Raw genomic sequence first — 21,286 nt, forward strand, 5'->3', positions numbered from 1 at the left:
CTTATTTAGTATTTTATGATTTTTTTTAAATTTCAATAATAAAGACAACATCAAAATCACTAATATTAGAAACAAAAATTCAGTATCGCATTTCCTGAAAATTTTAGGTTGCTTTAATTAGATTGATTTTGCACCTCATCGATTCAAATGAAAATAATGAAGATACATACCTTTCGTGCCCAGTAAATTTCTGATACCCATTTTAGAATGCTATTGTCACGGGATTGTGGCTCAACTAGCTCAAATGCGTCTACTCTCTTAACCAACTGACTCACTCGCACTGATTGTAGCGCTTAAATAGGGAACAGAAGGTACTAGAACATTCTCATTAAATGCAACCTATAACATTCTATAATTTTCGAGTTTACCCAACCGCCGACCTTGAACCGCAAGATCACCAACTCGTTCATTTGAGAGCGCTTCCGTCACGCTTGTTTTTTTATTTCAGACATGGTTTTTTATCGCGCATTTTATATAACCAACTGAAATTAACCTATAATTTTTCCTTTGACTAAATGTGGCAGGGGGGTGCAAGCGTTTCACTGTGGGTATGCCTATACATAAAAACTTTAAAAAATAACTGTATGCATATTTTGCTCAGCTTTAAATTTGCAACTAAGAGAACTGAGTTTTCGTTGCGATCTAAACTTGAGTATTTTGAAAGTTCATATTTTGATTAATTTTTAAACCAAAAATCTAAAACCATAGTCATCGCTATGTAACCATAAGAGAGGTTACCGCTCATAAAAAAGAATGTGGTACATCGTCTCTTTTTTTACAAATGTGATGCTTCTTTTTGAATCGTTTTTACTTTTTTTTTAAAGATAACTTTTCTCAAAGTTGTTTTTGAAAACTAATCAACAACCAATACATTATTACATCTTTTTATTGTTATTCATTAATTCTTGATTGTCACTAGAGTTCAGTTTCTGTAATTTTTTCTACTAAAAGGCACGATAACAACAAGAGAAATATACAAGTCCCTGATATTATATACTTTTCTCGCTTATATCTTGTTTTATGACTAATTAACATCTTATGTTTAACTATAATTATTTGGGTTCTGTTAAAGCCAATTATCTGATATTATATAGTGAGTTCTATTTATCATGCACTATACACTATAACTCCACTACGGACTATAATATAGATATACATATCGTTTGTTTCATGGAGTATAGTTTTGCACAACTGGTAATGTATTACGGCAAGTGTTTGAAATGTCCACCAGTTTCCTGAAGGCAGGTCCAAACCCTTCACACCATATTTTTGACATCTGTCATAGGACATCAGGGATAATGGAATTCATCTCAAAAATTGTAGACATTTCCAACACTTGCTTTAACACATTACCAGTTGTGCACACCTACATTCCATGACTCAAATGAAATGTGAGTATATCTGTAGAACGTGGAGTTATAGTGTACAGTATCATGTTGTGCATGATAAAATGATCTCACTCAGAAATCTGTTCATTAACTACATGTAAAACTTAAACTTGATTTAATGTTAAAGAGAATTTATTAACTTCAGACTGTAAACAAATTTGTTCTGTTGAGAAAAAAATTATAAAATTTTACTAGAATCAGCTTATTGTTTTGATATATTTATAAACAGATGTAATTTAAGACGTCCTTACATTACACCTTTGTGACGATTTCTATCGCCACACCACTTCCTCCATTATTAGCCCTGATGGCCTTTATCAAAGTTCGTCTTATTGATCCTCTGACTGATATTACAATCATTAGTTTGACATATGTCAGGATGCCACCGAAGCAAATATCTCGATAAACTTATCCATCAGTGTTTTAACTCAATTAATGGTACCGCGTAGTCGCATATATTTTATAAAGTAATTAATCGAACAGTAGTATATTTATTTAAAAAGTAATTCATCACAGTAAATCATTGCAACGAACCGAGTAAAAAGATGTTTTGTATTTACTGATTTATATAAAACAAAAGAATAATGACTTATCGTCGACAAAATTTGATTTCATAATATTATTTCTACGATGCAGTACCGGACAATACTGCATTCTATACCGTATTATTGAAATAAGATTAAGTATTAAACCATAGTACAAACTTAAAGTATTAAATAAAGTATTAAACCATAGTACTAATACCCGGCTTTTATCAACAATCTAGTATAAAATCGGTGGATATATTTGAGGCAAGGTTGCACTGATATTTATCGATATCTACAAAATAACCTATATATCATTTTCATCCTAACTTAAGAAACGTATTGTTTTAGTTTTTTTCACAGGAAATATACATCGAGTTTTTTTCTTTAAAATTATTTACGTAGTTTAGTCTAACAAAATAAGATTGATCAGAATACTGACATTTCCGTGTCAAGTCAAGTAAATTAACGAATTTGATTCCAAAACTCTCTTCCCTACTAAACAACCTGTCATAATTTAAAAAAATATATTTCATATGTTGTTTCCGAGTGACCCACTGTCATAATGAAATCATGGTAAACAAATTGAACAGTCGCCGAGCATTACTGATACATTCAGCAAATTGTTATTTTCTATTCAAATAGTTATTCAATTAACATCAAATTAATATAGTTATATAAAATGCTTCATTATACTGAAATGGTGTGGAGTTTGTTTTTAATAAAATGATATCACTGTCAGACACGTTTTTAACCTGTTTGACTGCTGAAATAGCGATATATCGGTGGTAACGATTGTTAAAATTGTGTGCTATTCTGCTCGCCACGCTTAAGTGCAGGCTTGGCTTTGGCAGATAGAATATCTACATTTTTAATATTTTTCATTTCCTGGCTACATGCTTGAACTGTTAAACTATAATAGCATACGAATCATAACATTAATACAACTAATAATAACAGCATTTGGTGTTACATTATACTATGCAAGTGAAAGTTTGATAATCTGGTTAAATGTTACTTATCGGAGTTTTGGCAGATCATGACATTTCAAAAACAAAAAAATGTATCTATAATTTTAGCATTCAAAACTCTCAGAAAGATTTACGTACATATGTATAAATGTTTTTTATTCTATTTTTTTTTTTCTTTTTGTTGATATTTTTAAACCGAACGGAAGAATTTGGATGAAATTTGTGAGAATGGTTTTTGTATATGGAGCATTGATGCCAATTCATTTTGGCACGGTAACTTATCCTGGAGAGATACGATCACCTTAAGTTCCGTTTCTCTAAATTGTACTCAAAAAGTAGAATGATTTTTATACATAAATCTTCTTTACATGCATCCTCACATATTTCAATGTTATACTTGAATTTCCTCCTACGTAGCATTTTGTCAATGGCCAAGATCTCGGTAGTGGGAAAGTTATATGAATTTCCCGTCTTATGTATATATATATATATTTCAATCACGCGCATATAAATATATATATAGTTATATACATATTCATGTTGCAAATGCGCCATAGAAACAAATAGTTCATACTTTATATTTTTATTTTCCTAAATACATTTATAACATGTCCGTTTTTAATTGCTACATATGTATATTTGAATAAGTGTATACTTACAGGGTCAACAAATTTACATATATATGAAAACCGTAATTCAAACTTTATGTATTCTTTCTTCAATTTTTTTTTATCCATACTTGAAACTGGAATTACGTTTTCAGCATAATCGTTCATTATATTTTGGGTATTTATACGTAAAGTACATCTGAAAACAAACGTGAGAATAAACAAAACTTAGGAAATTTTATAATTTTTATTTACCTTTTAACACACAAGTTTAGGCTCATTATGTATTATGTACAAAAATTATAATTATATTTTTGTATGATTTCTAAATTATTAAAAAAATGAAAATCTACCTTAACAGCAAATTAATTGTGTCTCTTGGTCTTTCAGTACTTAGACCATTGTCAGGAGAATAAAATAAAGTCAAAAATTAAGCAAATTAAAGTCAAATGATTAAGCAGTCATGATTGTTTTCTAGTATAGCAGCTGAACTAGCAAACGGTCATGACTGCTTAATCATTTTAATTTTTTGATTTTATTTTATAATATTACTTTATTTTCCTGACGATGGTCTAAGGAATGTAAAATCTAGTGAGACACATTTAATTTGCTGGTAAGGTGGATTTTCACTTTTATAATAAATATTTATTATAACAGCGGTAACAATCTTTCAGAAATTGTTTTTTTTTTTAAATATATTATTTAAAATATTTAACGGTCTAAAAATTTTATTCAAGTAAAAATGTAAATAACACACACAATTAAATTAAATGACAAAAAAAACTAAACGAGTGCCCAGGAAAAGTAATCTATCGTTACTTTCAACTGCGTGTTAAACTAGAAAAGGGTGCTGAGTTTAAAAACAACTAAATACTTGAAATTAATGGAATAATTAGTAGCATAATACGTCCAGCTTCAATCGTCATTTTGACCTTTGACTCCTTGAGTCCAGGTTGAAGCAGAACCTCAACGTATGTTTTCCAAGATTATCCCCTGTTTGTAGTTAAATTTACACGCTGAAAGAGTGGATTTACTGCAAAATATATAACAAAACACGGGTTTAAGATGCGTCTAAAAATTCCAGGAAAGAACCAACTAAGAAATTGACGATTGAATCTGGAAGTCTTTTTTCGCGGGTTTATTCGAATACGTTAAAGAAAGGTTGCCTTCAATGATGAATATGTGTTCACGTTAAATTTACATGTTGAAAAAGTTGATTTAGTGAAAACTTCGTAGTAAAACATATGCTTGAGATGCTCCATGAGGTTCTACCTATTGTGTTTTTTTTTATATAGACCGCTGATGACGTCATGGGGAATCCCGTTTCTTACAACATGATGTCAGTTGTCAATCATTCTTTATATCGTTGATCTTTGACCCTACCGTCTCACTCTAATATAGTATTTTGTTAGCAAACGATAGTGAAAAGCTTATATCTATCACACTCAAGAATAAAATAACGTATCGATTTATAGACTGATATAAATTTCTATCTTATAGCCTCAATGAACTAGTGCAAAGTTTATTTCATATTTGTCGTAAATTTTCAGACGATCACGTAGCATATATATGCTTTAAAACAACTTATTCACAGTTTCAAATTGATATAAAAAAATGATAACGATAATAAAATAAAAAAAATAGATGAAAGGTCTTAATTCAACGTAAAGGTATTTCTATCAATATACATATATTAAATCGGCAACTCTTTTTGATGAAACATAACTGCCGCCCATCGAAGCGTTTTATGATAATTTAAAGAAACAAAACACCTCCGAATCGGATTATATGCACGCGCAAAACGTTTGGAATCGAATTAAAATTAAGACGCTCGGTGAATACAATGATTTCTATATGAAATTGGGTGTCATGTTGTTGGCTGATGTGTTTGAGAGTTTTCGTAATAAAATGATTGAAATAAACAATTCAGATCCGTGTAATTATGTAAGTGCTCCACATTTACCGTGGCTCGCATCCTCAAGGCTACGAAGGTGCAATCAGAACTCGTTACAGATCCCGATATGTATTTTAACCAATAAAATTAATTAAATATTATGATGTTAGATCCGTTTATGGGAAATGTATGATTGAACCGTTGCCTGTAGACGGATTCAGATGGTGTGATGAAAACAAAATTGAATATTTGTTCGTAAACCGTCTAAACGATGGAAAAGATGATGCGGAAACGGGTTTTATTTAAAAGTCGATTTAGCATATCCTAAAGATACACGAATCGCATAAAGATTATCTACTCGCGCAAGAGAAAAAATCCATTCCCAATAGTATGATTTCTCCGTTTGTATCTGAAGAAAAACGAGAAGCATGAACATTTTGATTAATTTTGGGGATAACAAACGTTTGAATGAAAGAAATCATAATGTTTACGCATCGAGTAAATATGATATAGGTCGTTTAGAAAATGAAATGAAGGTCAAACAATCTATGAATTTGTCGTGTTAAGAGCTAAAATATATTCGTTACTTTCGGGTGTGACCGATTATTATTTACAACAAAAAAAGACAGCCTAGTGGATTAAAAAGGGTTCTCATGTATTCGATAAAGATTATAATTTGAAAATTTTAAATCATGAAATGTGTAAAGATTGTTTATTCAATAGAAAAATTTCATATTCCACATCGAAATCAATACGTACTTTTAATCATCAAATTACTCGATTGATCAATATAAAAAAGCTCCCTCTCTCCGTACAATGATAAAAATATATTATGATAAAATAAGTATTATAAACCTTATAGATACACCTCCATACGGTCATAAAGATATCGGTGAATATATGGTGAAAAGAAGAAAAAAAAAAAATTGGCCTTCATCTATTCTATCAGCTTAGTTTAGTTTCACGGTTGAAAATAAAGAATCAGAAGAGTTAATTGAATTTTATAAAAGAAAGCCGATGCCGGAATCATAACTGCGGCTTTTGACTGGATAAAAGCCGATGCCGACTGTGGAAACATTTGGTAGCCGGAATTTCGACCACCAAAATATTTTATATAAACTAGATTCAAATGGTAAAAACTCCAAATACTACAATAAGATCTTAATTTTTTTTCAACTACAACACAATTATGCGATGGAGTTCTAAATTTACATTTATTTCAAAATGACAAATACATTACATCTCTAAATTTATACGACTTAATTTGTAACATCAATACCGCGTTTAAACTCAACATCATGACAATTATGCCCATTAGACAGTTTTTTCAAACTCTTATAAATTATATGTAGATCTGTTGGTTGATTGATTTCATTTAAATCTAATTCATAAGATCATTAAATCCTTGAGGTAAATATTTTTCTGAAAACTTCAATTGATGCAATAATTGAATCACTATTTTGGCTCTTTGTAAACTCCACTTTTTCAATTCTATTTCGCCTATTTTAGACCATTTCACAAATATTGCTTGTGTAATTTAACCTATTCGATTTATCGAAGATATTAAACATTTTTATGATTCTAAATATAAAAATAAAAATATTTAAAATCAACATTTTATTGTTGATAAAAATTATCGTTTTATTATAGATTTACGAATGAGTTTAATAGATGTGTGTTATGGCCAGATTAAAGATAACTATTCGTATGATATCTTTGGTGATTTTAAGCTTATAATTGATAGAGATACGGGTTTTTTTCAAAGCAACAAAATTATGTCGATGGTGGGAACCAAATTTAAACATTGAAATGAAAATAAACAATCTAAATTGTTATTACGATATATCTTATCGGCCGGAATTCCGGCCGATGAAATAATGTAGTAAGTTACGGGTGGTAATTGCCAAATTATAACAGGAACGCATGTTTGTGATGATTTAATAGTAGCAATAGCATCTTGGATATCCCTAAGTTTTTATGTTCGATGTAATAAAATTATAAAAGATTTTTTCATCAAAGATTTTAAGTCATATCAAAACGATAATATTCAGCAAGATTCGAAGTTGCGATATATAGAAAATAAGCAAGTACAATTGCTAATCGAAAATAATAAAATTGTATATGAAAATTTAAAACGTAAGTTGCAAATAAACGAATTAAAAGGTAATGTAAAAATATTAAAACCATCAGCACACCATAGTTATCTACACATTTTCCACTCGATGAAAGTGATAATTGCTTTATAATTTTGAATAAAATTAAAGATAATGAAGAGAATAAATATTATGCTATTCGCGTTCACTATACAAATTTAGATCGTGCATTGAATAAACTAAAAAAAAGAAATATCCCAATTTTAAAATTGTTTATAAAAAATTAAAAGATCCAAATTGTGTACGATTTTTTAATATTGCTTTTAAAGATCTTAAATATAAAAGAAGACGTAGTCATTTTAATATAGATACGGAATTTGATGATTTTATAAAAATTTTATATGAAAAAACTTATAATAAGTTACAAATCGCGGCAACAGCAAAGGAAGAATGGGAAGACGAGTCGGATTAATGTAATAAACATTATTATTTTTTTTAATACGTTATTATTTATGTTATTTTTTTCTTCGTTTTCGAACGGAAATATCTATCAAAGCCGATTTAGCGAAAAAGTTACACAAGCTGGCTAGCCGTAATTATCCTACTAGAAAGTCCGAATTCAAGGGTCGAACGACCTTGTGCAAGCAGAAATAGTCAAAATGATACCTTATTCTCGAACCAGTAAAGGTTATAAATATTTTTTGACTGCTATCGATTGCTTTACTAAATTCGCGTATATTAAAGAAAATTTAAGTATAAGACGGGTAAAGAGGTCGCGTCCGCTTTGCAACCAATATCTGAAAAGCATAAGATGAAACATTTTCAAACGGATCAGGAAATGAATTTTATAATCCAAAGTGAAAGCTCTATTGTAACAATTCAACATAAATCATTATTCCACATATTCAGATAAAAAAGCTGCCATAACTGAACGCTTCAATTAAACCCTAAAAACGAAAACTTGGACTAAATTTACAGAAAAGGAAAGCTGCAAGTGGATTAATATGCTACAAGCTCTACTTGAAGAGTATACGATAGAAAAAAGAGTGTTGTAAAAATTAAATTTAATGTTGGCTATCACGTTCGCATAAGCAAACATAAAAAACTATTCGGAAAAGGTTATTTACCAAATTGGGCGAATGAAATATTCAAAATACATACGGTGCACGCTGAATCTCGATCGGTTACATATGAACTAATTGATAATAGAAATGAACTCAGAAAAGGACATTTTTATCAACACGAACTGCAAAAATCTAAACACAAAGACGTATATCAAATTGAGAAAATGCTCAAAAGTAAAGGCAACTAAAGAGAAATCCGAGATTAGCGAGAAAGTAAGTTGGGTCTACAGAGGGAGAGAAGCAAATGGAACGTCAGTTTCCTCAAGCCACGTTAAGGCGGTAGACAAACCAGGTACCTCGGAGAAGATAAAGTGAGTGCAACTGACAGAGCCACTTCTGGAGGTGCACGCATCTAGCCTCAAGAATTATCCATGTTTGTGATATTGTCGTTTCAATTGATTAAATTGAACGAAAATATTTTTTTCTACGGCTGAGGCAATAATTCAAATTTCATATAACCGTTACATTCAATATTTATGTCTGATGATTCATCAGACACAGCCCGTGTGAGAGCAGGATGGACTGAATCCTAAAACAAATTGCTGCGTGCACATCTATGGCAAGAATGAAATGCAAAAAAACCCCAATTTCTCCAGCTTGCTCCAGTCAAGTGTATGAGTATATACAGTAATATTTTAGGATGAACAAACGTTTAAAGCTGTCTGCGGTATCGGAAACTGGAGGCATGAAAACTTCGAAAGATTGCTCAAACCTGTGTGCTAGCGCAGCTGTAAAGTATAATCTTATGAAGACTAAAAAGTAGAAAATAAAAGAAATGAAAAAAAAATTTTAAAACACCACTTTTTAATTAAACGCACTGAAAGGTAAAAAATAATTTTAGGCCGGTATCTCAGAATGAATTTGACAACAAGCTTTGATGGTGATATGCAAGATTATGTGAAAGTCATAGCTTCAAATTAAAAATTTGATCTTTTTGTTAATTTTTTATATGCGTGATGGATGACCTAAAGATGCGCTTTGTCATGAGCACCCCACTCTTTAAGGCATCCATCCCGCATATAAAATATTGGCTAAAACAATAAGTGTTTAATTTAAAGCTATGACTTTCACGTAAAGCTTGTTGTCAAATCCATTCTGAGATACCGGCCTAAAATTATTTTTTACTTTTTAGTGTTTAATTTAGTAGTGGTGTTTTAAAAACGTTTTTTATTTTCTAGTTTTTAGTTCATTTAGTAAAAGACTAGTAAAATTTTAAATTTTTTTTACATATATTTTATTGTCACTTATACTCAGAGTGATGGGTACCGTTCGATGGGAAATATTGAGTCGTGAAATATTCAATTTCGGAGCATGATACAATCAAAATTCTATGACCACAGTTTAAAAATTATTCCTTCATTAGTTTCAGTATAGTGTTCGTTATACCATCTCGAGAATGTAACTTCTCTTGTAAAAGCAGTAGTAAAAAAATCGCTACCAACGTTGTTTAATAGAATTAGAAATAAACCCTATTTCACACTGAACTTCAATAATAAAATTAATATATGACAGTATATAACTTAACAGATTTTTCTATTTTTATACTATTTCACTGAAAAAAAAAAAAAATCACTTACGGCATATCAATTTTCTTAATTATTTTTTCTTCTGATTCTTCATCACTGAAATACAAACAAAAATTAATGCGTTAGAATTCGTAACAATACACTGATTAACCGTGCTCTAGTCGCACTACATCTTTGCTGATGAGTTTGAACCCTAATGATTTGCTTCATATGTACATTTAAAAACTTTTATTTATGATATTCCCAATATATTTGTTGTAATCTGGTCAACTAGTGAAAATAAGCAACCACCCTATGGCCCATTGTGAGAAGGATGATATGCATGACGTGTAAATTAGTTGTAGTCTTGTACAGATTCAGGCCGACCGTTCCTGAGATGTGTGGTTAATTGAACCTCAACTACCAAAGTACACCGGTATCCATTGTCTAGTATTCAAGTCCGTATACAACCAACTACTTTACTAGGAACTGAACCACAGAACCTTCAACATCAAAAATCACCTGTTAAACAAGTGATCTTGCGACGACGAGTTTACCACTTGGTCAGCCTGGTGGGCTATGCATTAAAGATAAAAAAATAAGTTTTACTTATTCATAGTTTCTTTCGTTATTTTATTTACTAACAAAAAAGTTTTAAGATTTTAATATTTTGTACGAAATCGTTTTAATAAAGCAGTGAGGTGGGAAGAAAGCATAATAATATTCTTGATTTGTTATTACCTGAGTTATCAATGGAGAACGATTTCCAATCATATTTGTGATGAATGTGGTATAAATTTAATATTTTTTTTTAGTATTCTTTAGTACAGTGCTTTCAGAAAGCTGCTGTGCCCTGGAATTATTGACGTGTAATGACGAAACCTTCTTAATTATTACTTTGTATATTTATTCCATTATTTTATAGGAATGGATAATACAATAACTGGAATAGTTTATAAAAGGTGTTGAAAATGACCTCTGCAAACATCAGTGCCACATTCCACCGTTTTAATTTGTTGTCAAACACTTTAACTGACTGATGTACTGCAATGTCTCGTACATATGTAAATTGTAAGTGGTCTGTATTGCCATACACTGCTCTTTTCGATGCCCCAATATATAGTAATCTTTTTCTTTACTTCTGTAAATTGATGTATCCTCCTGTATGAAACCATTCTTCATCTGTTAAAAACGTTACTTCGAGGACATCTACGTAATTTTGTTCAATAAATCGTTTAAACCATTGAAAATAATTTAGTCTTTTGGCATGATCTGTAATTTTCATTTCTTGAATACATATTATTTTGCAGGAGAAAAGTTTTAGTTGTTTTCTTACTGGTTTATGTGCGGTAGCCGATTTGATATCTTGCTGCTGTGCTAACTTACGCATTGGCTTTGATGAACTTTTAGTGATATCATCCGAAATATCAAGCAGCTGCTGTTCGTTTAGTTTAGGTGGTCTTCCAATTCGATCAGCGTCTTCAACAGGGACTGTTGCCGGAATTTTTTCGAGAAGATTTCCAACTGCATTACGGTGAAAACAGGAGTATTTGGAAACTTTTCTGAAAAATTTTCCTAAGTCAGTATACTTGTCATCTTCACGAAAGATGTGTTGCGAGAGAAAAATGCATTACACTACTGAAAAAAACCATTGTATTTCTCGCATCTATTGATTGCGATAAACGAAATAACACAAAACGAAACTAAGCATGTTAAATCGCAACTCAGCAACTGACGTCTTGGTTTATTAGTGACAACGCTCAACGGACCCACAGTGCAACAAACGTAATGCCGAAAGAACATAATGCAACACATAATTGTAAAGTATGCTGCACAGCAACTTTCCGAGCGCAGTGTATAATTTTGAATACCGTTTACATATCTATTACGCAACTAATAGATTATTCACTCAACATATTTCTCATCTGATCCGACTGCACTTCTTCTTTATTCAGAATTTCTTCAGTTTAAATTGATTGTCATATTACATTCACTTTTTCTTTAAAAATATAGGCGTTAGTTAAGTCCTTTTTTAGTAACAATAGTAAAAATTAATGCAAATAAAATGTTTATAAGAAGGTACTTTAAATTTTTTTTTTGTTGTTTCAATTGTACTAATGTATGCTAATAAAATCTTTATAAATATGTCATAAGAAAGGCTTACTATTATTTACTGAGTTTCATAAAAAGAATTGTTCAATATTAATTGCAATACAACTGCGGGATCACTTTTCTAAATTTGTTCAGTCAAATTAAATTTAGAAACATCGTACGTTGATTAGTTATTAATGTTCTCAGAAAATGAGGTACTGCCTCGCCTTGAATTTGGAGCGTAAGTTTAGCCAAACTCTTTTCGAAACAACTAAAAAACCGAACGTAATTAGACAGAAGGTTATAAAAAATATTTGCTTTATTTTAACTTGTAAAATGTACATAGTTTTTATAATATAAAAAATAAATATTATTATGCACCTATAATTTTGTTAAAATAATGCTTACCTTAACTGAAATTTCATTTTCTTCAGCTCTTTCTCACTGAAAAATTATTAAATGGTAACCGGTTATGTAGGTGAAATACTTATTGCATCATTAACATATGACTTACTTAGTAATTAAAAATAAATTTCTTCGCTCTGATTAATCGAATGTGGTTCAAACATAAAAAAAAAAAATCTGAGGTGAACACCACATGACTTCGTTGTACACCTATTAAATTACATGTACACATTTTTTTTTAAATGAAGCACACAAAATTTTATTTCATTAATAACTTCTGATATTTTTTCATATTTTTTTTAATTGTCGTTATTGAATTATTATTTATTGTAATTTTTTTTTACACTCGCATTTTACAATTTATAAATTAAAAAAAAAAAATAAAAAAATAGGAAATGAAGTCGAATTTAAACCGATGTGCCTTCCCTTTGTAATATCATAATATTTTATTAGTTAATATGTTATTTGGCTATAATTCTGGAGCCAGTGTAAGTAGTACCACTTATGATATATCGTTTAAAAGCTCTCATGAAGGCTTATTACTTCAGTTAAGAAAAAGTCCAAAATCCAACTTTTTTGGATTTTGGGCTTTTTTGGAACTTTTCGTTCGGTTTTTTGCAATTAAAATGGGAGGTGCACAACTACATGTTACAACAGTCATAAATCCAAAATTTCAACATCCTTAGGTTAGTCGTTTTGAGTTATGCCGGACATATATCCACATACGTACGTACAGACTTTATGCTGAAACTAGTCAAAATGGATTCAGCAGTGGTCAAAATGGATATTTCCGTTGAAAACTGAAATTTTTCGCGATCACATTTTTTCCTGCACTTCGTACAAGGAGATAAAACAATATCAGTAATTCTTATGGATAGTCATGAATAATTTTACATTAAATTAAATGTTCTTCTTTCCTAATAAGTACGTTGCGATCTGTTAAACAAGTGAAGAGGAAGAAACCCTTCGCCCAATGACTGTACTTTTTTTTTCAACTTTACCGATTTATGCTAACAGAATCTATACAAAAATGTCATAAGAAAGGCTTGCATCGTTGGTTAATTAATATAATACTGTTGGAAGGAGACATAAAGGTAGACCGAAATTATGATGGCTGTCAGAGCAGGAATATTGATAATACTAAAATATAGCCTAATCTTTTACAGATGATAAAATAAACTTTGTTTAATTCAGTTTCACAAGTTTCTGTCACAAATTATAAAAAACAATCATTATCATAGCCATTTTTAAACGATTTTATACACTTAATTAAGTGAAAACTCTTTTATCTGGTGCTAAATGGTTCTTGATCTTTATCGTTAAAAGGGGTTGCACAATATTTTATTTCTGTAGTCGATTCTGTTTAGTCAAGAGCGGGCGAAAGAAAATATTAATCTAACGAAGATTTTTACTTGCGCATTACAAGAGCCACCCATTTTCTTTATTTCATTGTTAAGTTGTGTTATCGATTCAATACGTTATAAATAAGTTACCTTTACTTATTTCCGGTCGATTTACGGCAAACAAAAATTCCTCAATGTCATGAGAGGCTTTACAGTATTATGAAGAGTCATCCACGATATGATGCTGAAATTGGACCTCCACTAAATCATGAAAATTATGAATCCAGACAATAATTTGCACTTGTTTCTTTGGTCGTTTCATATCTTATGACTTTCGTTTTTTGGGTAATTTGTATGACTCCGGTTTTTAAGATAATACCAATAGTTAACTTTGAATTTTTGGAACCCCCACCCGTTTCAAATGTGGTAATATAATTCACTAATCATAAACTCGATCATATGTTTTTTTTGTATTTATGAACTGAAAGAACAACTCTTCTCCTCTAAGAACAGCAAATCCAAAATCAATAAATAAAAAAATCACTTGAAAATACGTAGCAGGCCCTATTTAATGCCCGTAAAAGAGTTATCATATTACTGACTGCGTTGTATCGATTGTAAGAAATCCCTTTAAATTAAAAGTCCTCTTAATTAATTTACAGTAACAATAAATAACGATTAAAACTTAAGATGAACCACTGTTGTACTACATTACAATATCTATCCTTCTAATTCACCGGTTAGTATATACATTAAGTCGATACGGAACTTGTGTTGATATCGTATTATATAATATCATAAAGTTCGGCAGAAAAGGAGTTTGAGAAGAGCTGTAGAGGGTTGTGAGATTAAAATTTGTTACGAAACTGTAAACCATTCTGTAAACAGGTAACTACCGAAAGTACTTATTTTTACAATATCAACTATACTTTATGTAAAATAAATAGGCGAGTGGATTATCGCTTACTTGCATACAAATCACTGTTTAAGTCTGTCTGAATCCTATTTTTTATTATTTTTTGAGATCATACTCGTGTTTAATTAAATAAAATGTTAAGGAAAAATTTAGGCATATGTTAACTGAGATGGAATAAAAATAATTAAGACAGATTAAAATTTAAAAAAGTTCCTTTTGGCCCGCCGGAAGGCGGAGGTAGATTTCACCGGTGCTAAGCAAGGGATAAAAAATACTTCCACCTTAAAGTTAAGAAAAACTTCAAACTTACTCAATACGACAATGGTTGCATGTGAAAAAAGTTTCACGTGTTTAGCATTCGACAAGCCCCACTTACAATTCTTACAATTCCAGTAACATTTTGGTAATCTCTTGCCGTAAGGGTTGGTCATATCAAAAATTGTTACAGACAAAAGTTTTAGGTAATGTTTAGAGGATTAACGAACACTTTAAACCGATTCAATACTGTGCTTATAAAGGGAGGTATGATTTTTTTTGTCTTTGAAGCCCCATTTTTTCCATCGCTTGAGCCAATGGTTGGTGATATAAAAAAACTTTACTTAGATAAGTTTTAAACCCTTATCCCAAAAAAATGTAGAAATTTTTAACGAATTCGATATTTTATTTAATGAGACAGATATATACACCCCATTGTCCGATTTTGCTCATTAACGAACTTGACTGAGATTTTGGTTTTCATATTTTATCTATCAAAAGTAATTGCCTCAAAATTACGGAAATTATCGTGCCCATAAGGGAGTGAAATATATACATAAAAATGTATATATAAACTATTGAACTGACGGTGGTTTTGGGGATCTGGGAGATGCAAAACGCGAAGATATGTCGAAATTTTCTGGAAATCGAATCATGGTACCCACTACAATAAGTAGCCTTCTTATTAAATCTACTTATTATGTAGGAAAAACGTAATGAGATTATGAAACATGAATAAAAAATTTCAGTCCCCACAGTTTTATAATGTCTAAGTGAAACGATGTAATAATTCAATAATACATTTTTTATTCTGTGGAAAGTAACTCATGACTCATTAAATTATTTTAATGAACGAAATATTATGTTAGTTTTAAAATTTTTCAACAATACTCTACGTGATTTTATAAATTTCACAGTAAATTTGGTTAGAGTAAAGCATCATTATTTACTGGATTTATATTACTCGACCTAAAGAGGTAGTGAAAATAATAGTAGATACACCAAAGGATTACACTGAAATAGATTAAAATTATACATTTATTCAATTACTTCATAGCTGTGGTCATTTTAATCGGAAGATGAAGTTTTGATGATATGTAGTAGACATAAAATTTTAGCTACTTACAACAGGGAAGTCATGCCGGTTCATACACCAATAATTGCGCATTAATTGGGGAAAAAAATATTCCCACCGACTATTTATTTTACATAATACGTTCATTCTTTATGAGCAGTATTTTGTTTCAGTTTGTTCTGTTCATGATTAACTATGTATTACGTCCATAAAAAGAGTAAAATCATTTTTTACAATATTTATCTTTTTTTAAATCTGACGTTCAAGTATGGATGTGAATGTTACATTTTACTAATAGGAATTGCCGAATTCTTTGACAAAAGATTATTAATAATAATGTTATCATAAAATATCACTTTGTTCAAAATTTTATTGTTTTTCATTACGATAAAATAAGCTTATTTATCAACTTACCATGTATAGTATGCATAAATATAAGAACCTTCCATTCTGGAACAAAGAATAATTATATATTATATAATTTCAATGATATTACATCTTGTTGTTAATTAATGGAGAAATATTAGAGAAAGAAAAAAAAACACGTTTGTCAAATCACATAACGAAACTACATTTTATTTAAAAGTACAATCTACACAGAAACATTAATCGCAACAACAAGAGAAAACAACACTTATGGGGTGTAAAGGGCCCCGTTATTAACATTTTAGATAAGGTTCTCAAAAGACCATGAAATTAAAAATATAAGATATCAATACCATTTCCTTCTACTACATGTCTCGTTTATAGTTTGTTTAAGCACCCTCGGGGCGACCAGAACCGCCGTTGAGCAGTATATCAGTCGCGCCAGGGCGCCGTGGCATTTAAATCCTCCTTATAAATAAATAGGCTACAGGCATGCGCCCCGCACATCCATAGCCTCGCGCCCTCAATCCACCCTTGAGGGTCCCCCATGCCATCATCGGAACACCCCGACTCACTACTCTTTAATGCAGACGAGCCAGGGTGGTCTAGGCAAGAGGGCTACCTCCCGTCACTACACGTGCCACGCTTCGAGAATTTCACATTTAAATGTGGAATTCTCGAATGTGGAATTCTCTTAAATGTGGAACTACCTCTTAGAGATTCTCTAAAACAGCTTTAAAAATTTTCGCTTTTATAGACTTCTAAGAAGTCCACTGACGTGTAAAAATGCAACTATCTTTGCTTCATTTCCATTATCCAGATCAGCAGCAATATCATTTCTAAGACGGAACCTTTTTCTGAGGTCCTCATATATGGTACACTCTTCTATAAGATGCTTGATTGTCAGTGTTTTATTACAAACACCGCACATTGGTCTCTCTTCGCCGGTTAACAAATATGAATTTGTTAATCGCGTGTGACCGATTCTAAGTCTGGTCACAGCTACTTGTTCACGGCGAGTCAACTTAGCGTCGCTTTTCCATTTATAAGGAGAAGTTTTCACCGAGTTTAATTTTGTATTTAAACTCCTACAATCAGTACTCCATTTATTTCGTACTATATTAGTTAGACGGTTTTTAACATCTGGCACTCTAACAGGAAATGCATCCAAATCATCGCAGACTGTTGCCTTTCTGGCAGTTTCGTCTGCGCTCTCATTACCTGAAATACCAGGATGCCCTGGAGTCCATACAAATACGTATCGCTGTCCTCGTTGATTTAAAACGTATAAAATAGACAGGATGTTTGAAATTAGGACATCCTTAATGTTTTTGTTCCGAATTGCAACAAGTGCACTTACGGAATCGGAACAAATTAGCACTCTCTCTTCGCAATAATGTTCTGTGAAGCGAAGAGCTTGCTGAATGGCAGTAAGTTCTGCCGTATAAACACTGGCCATATCTGGCAGTTTCCAACAATGGGCTTCTCAATTTACATATATGGAGCATCCAACACCATGTTCGGTTTTAGAACCGTCAGTATAAATTCTAATATGTTCTTCGTAACTACTGACGGTTGCAAAAATTTCCTGTTGGATGATCAGTGCTGGCTTCTGGCTTCTTTTATATTTCTCCCTGAGAGAGATCCAACCTTGTATTTACCGCTGGCAAAAATCATGGCGGTATTTCTCTTGTGGAAATTGCTATTGTATCTGGAATAGCAATTTCGTATTTTCTTCTTAATTCGTGGTACCTAATTCTGGCTGGTCTGAAATAGGTAGCACGACGTTCATATACTGCAGCCATTGGATGATTCATGAAAAGTTTATTAATTATATAGGCAGGAAAAGCCCATACGTTTGCTGCATATCTCAACAAAAGGATCTCTCTTCTATAATGTAGTGGCATTATTCCGGCTTCGGATATTAGACTTGTCGCCGGACTTGTGCGGAAAGCGCCTGTCGCATATCTTATTCTGCTATTATGAATTACGTCTAACTTTATTAAATGCGACTTCCTAGCGGATGAATATACAATACATCCGTAGTCTAGTTTCGATTGAACCAATGCCTTAAACAGTCTCAATAGTATCTCTTTATCTGAGCCCCAATTAATATTCGATAAACATTTGATAATGTTTAGGGCTTTTTTGCATCTAACACTCAAGTCCTGTATGTGTAATCCCCATGTAAGGGATTTATCCAATACTAGTCCTAAAAATCTCACGTTGTCTTTATATTGTATTGGATCACTGCCGATTGTCAACGTAGAACTTTGATGAGGAATTCTCTTCCTACAGAAGTGTACACAGCACTTTTTTCTGGTGAAAATTGGAATCCATTATTCTTCGCAACTTCGTTTAGAGCGTTGATCGCTCGTTGCAATTTGTATTTCACCATAGCAGTCTTGTTGCTGGCATACACAATTGCCAAATCATCAACGTAGACGTTTTTGCTGATTTCTACTGGAATGGCTAATATCAATTTATTAATGGCGATCATAAACAAAGTACCGCTCAACGGCGAACCTTGTGGTATGCCATTTTCCAAGATTTTTATAGAAGAATATTCGTTGTTAACACGTACTTGGAAAGTACGGTCATTCATATAGTTGCTCAATAAGATTGGCAGTTTGCCACGAATGCCCCATTCATGTATCTGGAGCATTATACCATGACGCCAGGTCATATCGAAAGACTTCTGAAGATCAAAGAAGACTCCGACATAATGTTTCCTTGTAATAAAGCTGTTATATATAACGTTCTCTAAGTTAATCATTTGATCAGTGGTAGAATGATATTGACGAAAACCTGCTTGATATGGTGATATCAGGTTTTTTTTTCCAAAACCCAAACGAGTCGATCATTGATAATTTTTTCGAATTTTTTCCCATAGCACACGTCAAGGAGATAGGACGACGATAGCTACTGGGATCTGTTAAATTTTTATTTTTCTTTGGTACTGGAACAAAATGAGCTTTTTCCACTGCTGCGGGTACATTCCATCCCGTCATATTTAATTATACAATTCTAATAATCTGCGTTTTTCAGTGGTATTCAGCTGCCTGATCATATTATAATGGATTTAATCCGGACCAGCAGCTGTGTTGCCTGCTTTTTCCAACGCTTTCACAAATTCTTCCATTTTAAATGGTACATTGTATGAGTAATTATACTCAGTACTAAAATTTAGTAGACCTTCAAGTTCTTCTTTATTGGTCCGAAAACCTTCCTCGTAGTTGGCCGTTTTGCTGGCCTTCTAGAAGTGATTGGACAATAGCTCTGCGATTTTGTTTGGAGTGTCCTTAATTCCATTTTCATCTTGAAGGCTAGTTATGAGCGCAAAATTTTTACGCCCTCAAATCGCCTTCACTTTCCTCCAAACATCTGATGCAGTAGTGATTCTGTCGATAGATGACACGAATTGCTGCCAGGATCGTTTCTTCGAGTCTATCATGAGACGTTTGGCATACGTCCTGTATTTCTTAAAGGCAATAAGATTTTCTGAGGTAGGACGTTTCTTAAAGGCGTTATACGTCCTTTTCTTTCTTTTTATACATTCACTGATTTCATCGTTCCACCATGGAACGGGTTTCTTCGTAAGTTTCCCAGAAGTTTTGGGAATAAGTCTCGATGTCGACTCAAGTAACGTATTTGTTATAGCGTCGACATCGTCCCCGATAACTCCAGTTGTTTAAGGGAGTATCGTTCTAGCTGTGAAGCTCGTCCAATCTGCCTTTTCAAACAACTAACTTTTAGAGATGGGATATATATTTCTTGTAACATCAGTTACAATTTGCACCGGGAAATGATCACTTCCATGCAAATCATCTAAAACATCGAAGCTGTACCTCGGTGCTATCGATCCGCTTATGAGTGCAAGATCTATACAGGACGTCGATCCATCTCTGGTATTGAAAAAGGTTCCTGACCCATCGTTTAAAAGCATAAGTTCAGAATTCATCAGGAACCTTTCCAATTCTTTTCCACGGGGATCTGCTCGATCCGATCCCCAAAGAGAATTATGAGCATTAAAATCACCCACCAGTAAAACAGGTGGGGGAAGCTCAGAAATTAATCGTGCTATGTCATCTTCCTTCCAGTCAAAGTACGGCAGGTATGCAGGTATATGCTGCAAGCAGTGACCTCTAGCGGACGCTTCATTCTAACAGTGACCGCTTGTAGGTTTGTATTTAGATCAAAAGCTTCGGCGGTAGCTCTGGTCGATGTTTCATTTCGGCTGAAATGTGTTTCTTGCAGACATATACAAATCGGGTCTACATCATGTACCAAGCGTTGGAGCTCATGGATGTTTGAAAAACATCCATTGATGTTCCATTGTACTATCGACTCGCTGATTTTAAATTAAATTATAGACTAGGTTTTCCTTTCGGCCATCCTTTTTTTCTTTTTTTCTCCATATTGTGAACAGCATCGTGTTCCCGGAGAACGTCGTCGCCCGTATAGCTTAAAGTCTCCGATTCGGAGACAAAAGAAGCCGCCGAGGACGACGGGGATGGATCCGCGCCGGTTTCAGGCGCCGATTGAGAGGCGGCTACCTGGCCGACCCCCAACACGGGAGCAGCACTGGTTACCACCTGTGGGAAGGGGGACACTCGCTACCCGTGTGAGGTTTTTTGTGGCCTTTGAGGCTTAGAGGCCACTTCAGTTACAGGAGGCTTGGGAGCCTCCATAACGGACTGCGAAGCAATCACTTTCTTCTGATCATCT

The 21,286-nt window shown here is 32.5% G+C and overlaps 1 protein-coding gene across 1 annotated transcript in view; it reads right to left on the reverse strand.

The window, feature by feature from the left end:
- Positions 1-21,286, reverse strand: part of LOC142333036 (uncharacterized) — a 108,514-nt gene that overhangs the window by 12,342 nt on the left and 74,886 nt on the right. Inside the window, exons 14-17 of the mRNA XM_075379824.1 lie at positions 16,607-16,642; positions 12,607-12,642; positions 10,180-10,224; positions 3,543-3,690 (exon numbers count right to left, since the gene is read on the reverse strand). Coding sequence (XP_075235939.1) covers positions 3,543-3,690; positions 10,180-10,224; positions 12,607-12,642; positions 16,607-16,642 — 265 coding nt within the window. The remainder of the gene's footprint in view (positions 1-3,542; positions 3,691-10,179; positions 10,225-12,606; positions 12,643-16,606; positions 16,643-21,286) is intronic.

This window comes from Lycorma delicatula, chromosome 12 (genome assembly GCF_047948215.1).
Source record: "Lycorma delicatula isolate Av1 chromosome 12, ASM4794821v1, whole genome shotgun sequence".
Classification (NCBI taxonomy): domain Eukaryota; kingdom Metazoa; phylum Arthropoda; class Insecta; order Hemiptera; family Fulgoridae; genus Lycorma; species Lycorma delicatula.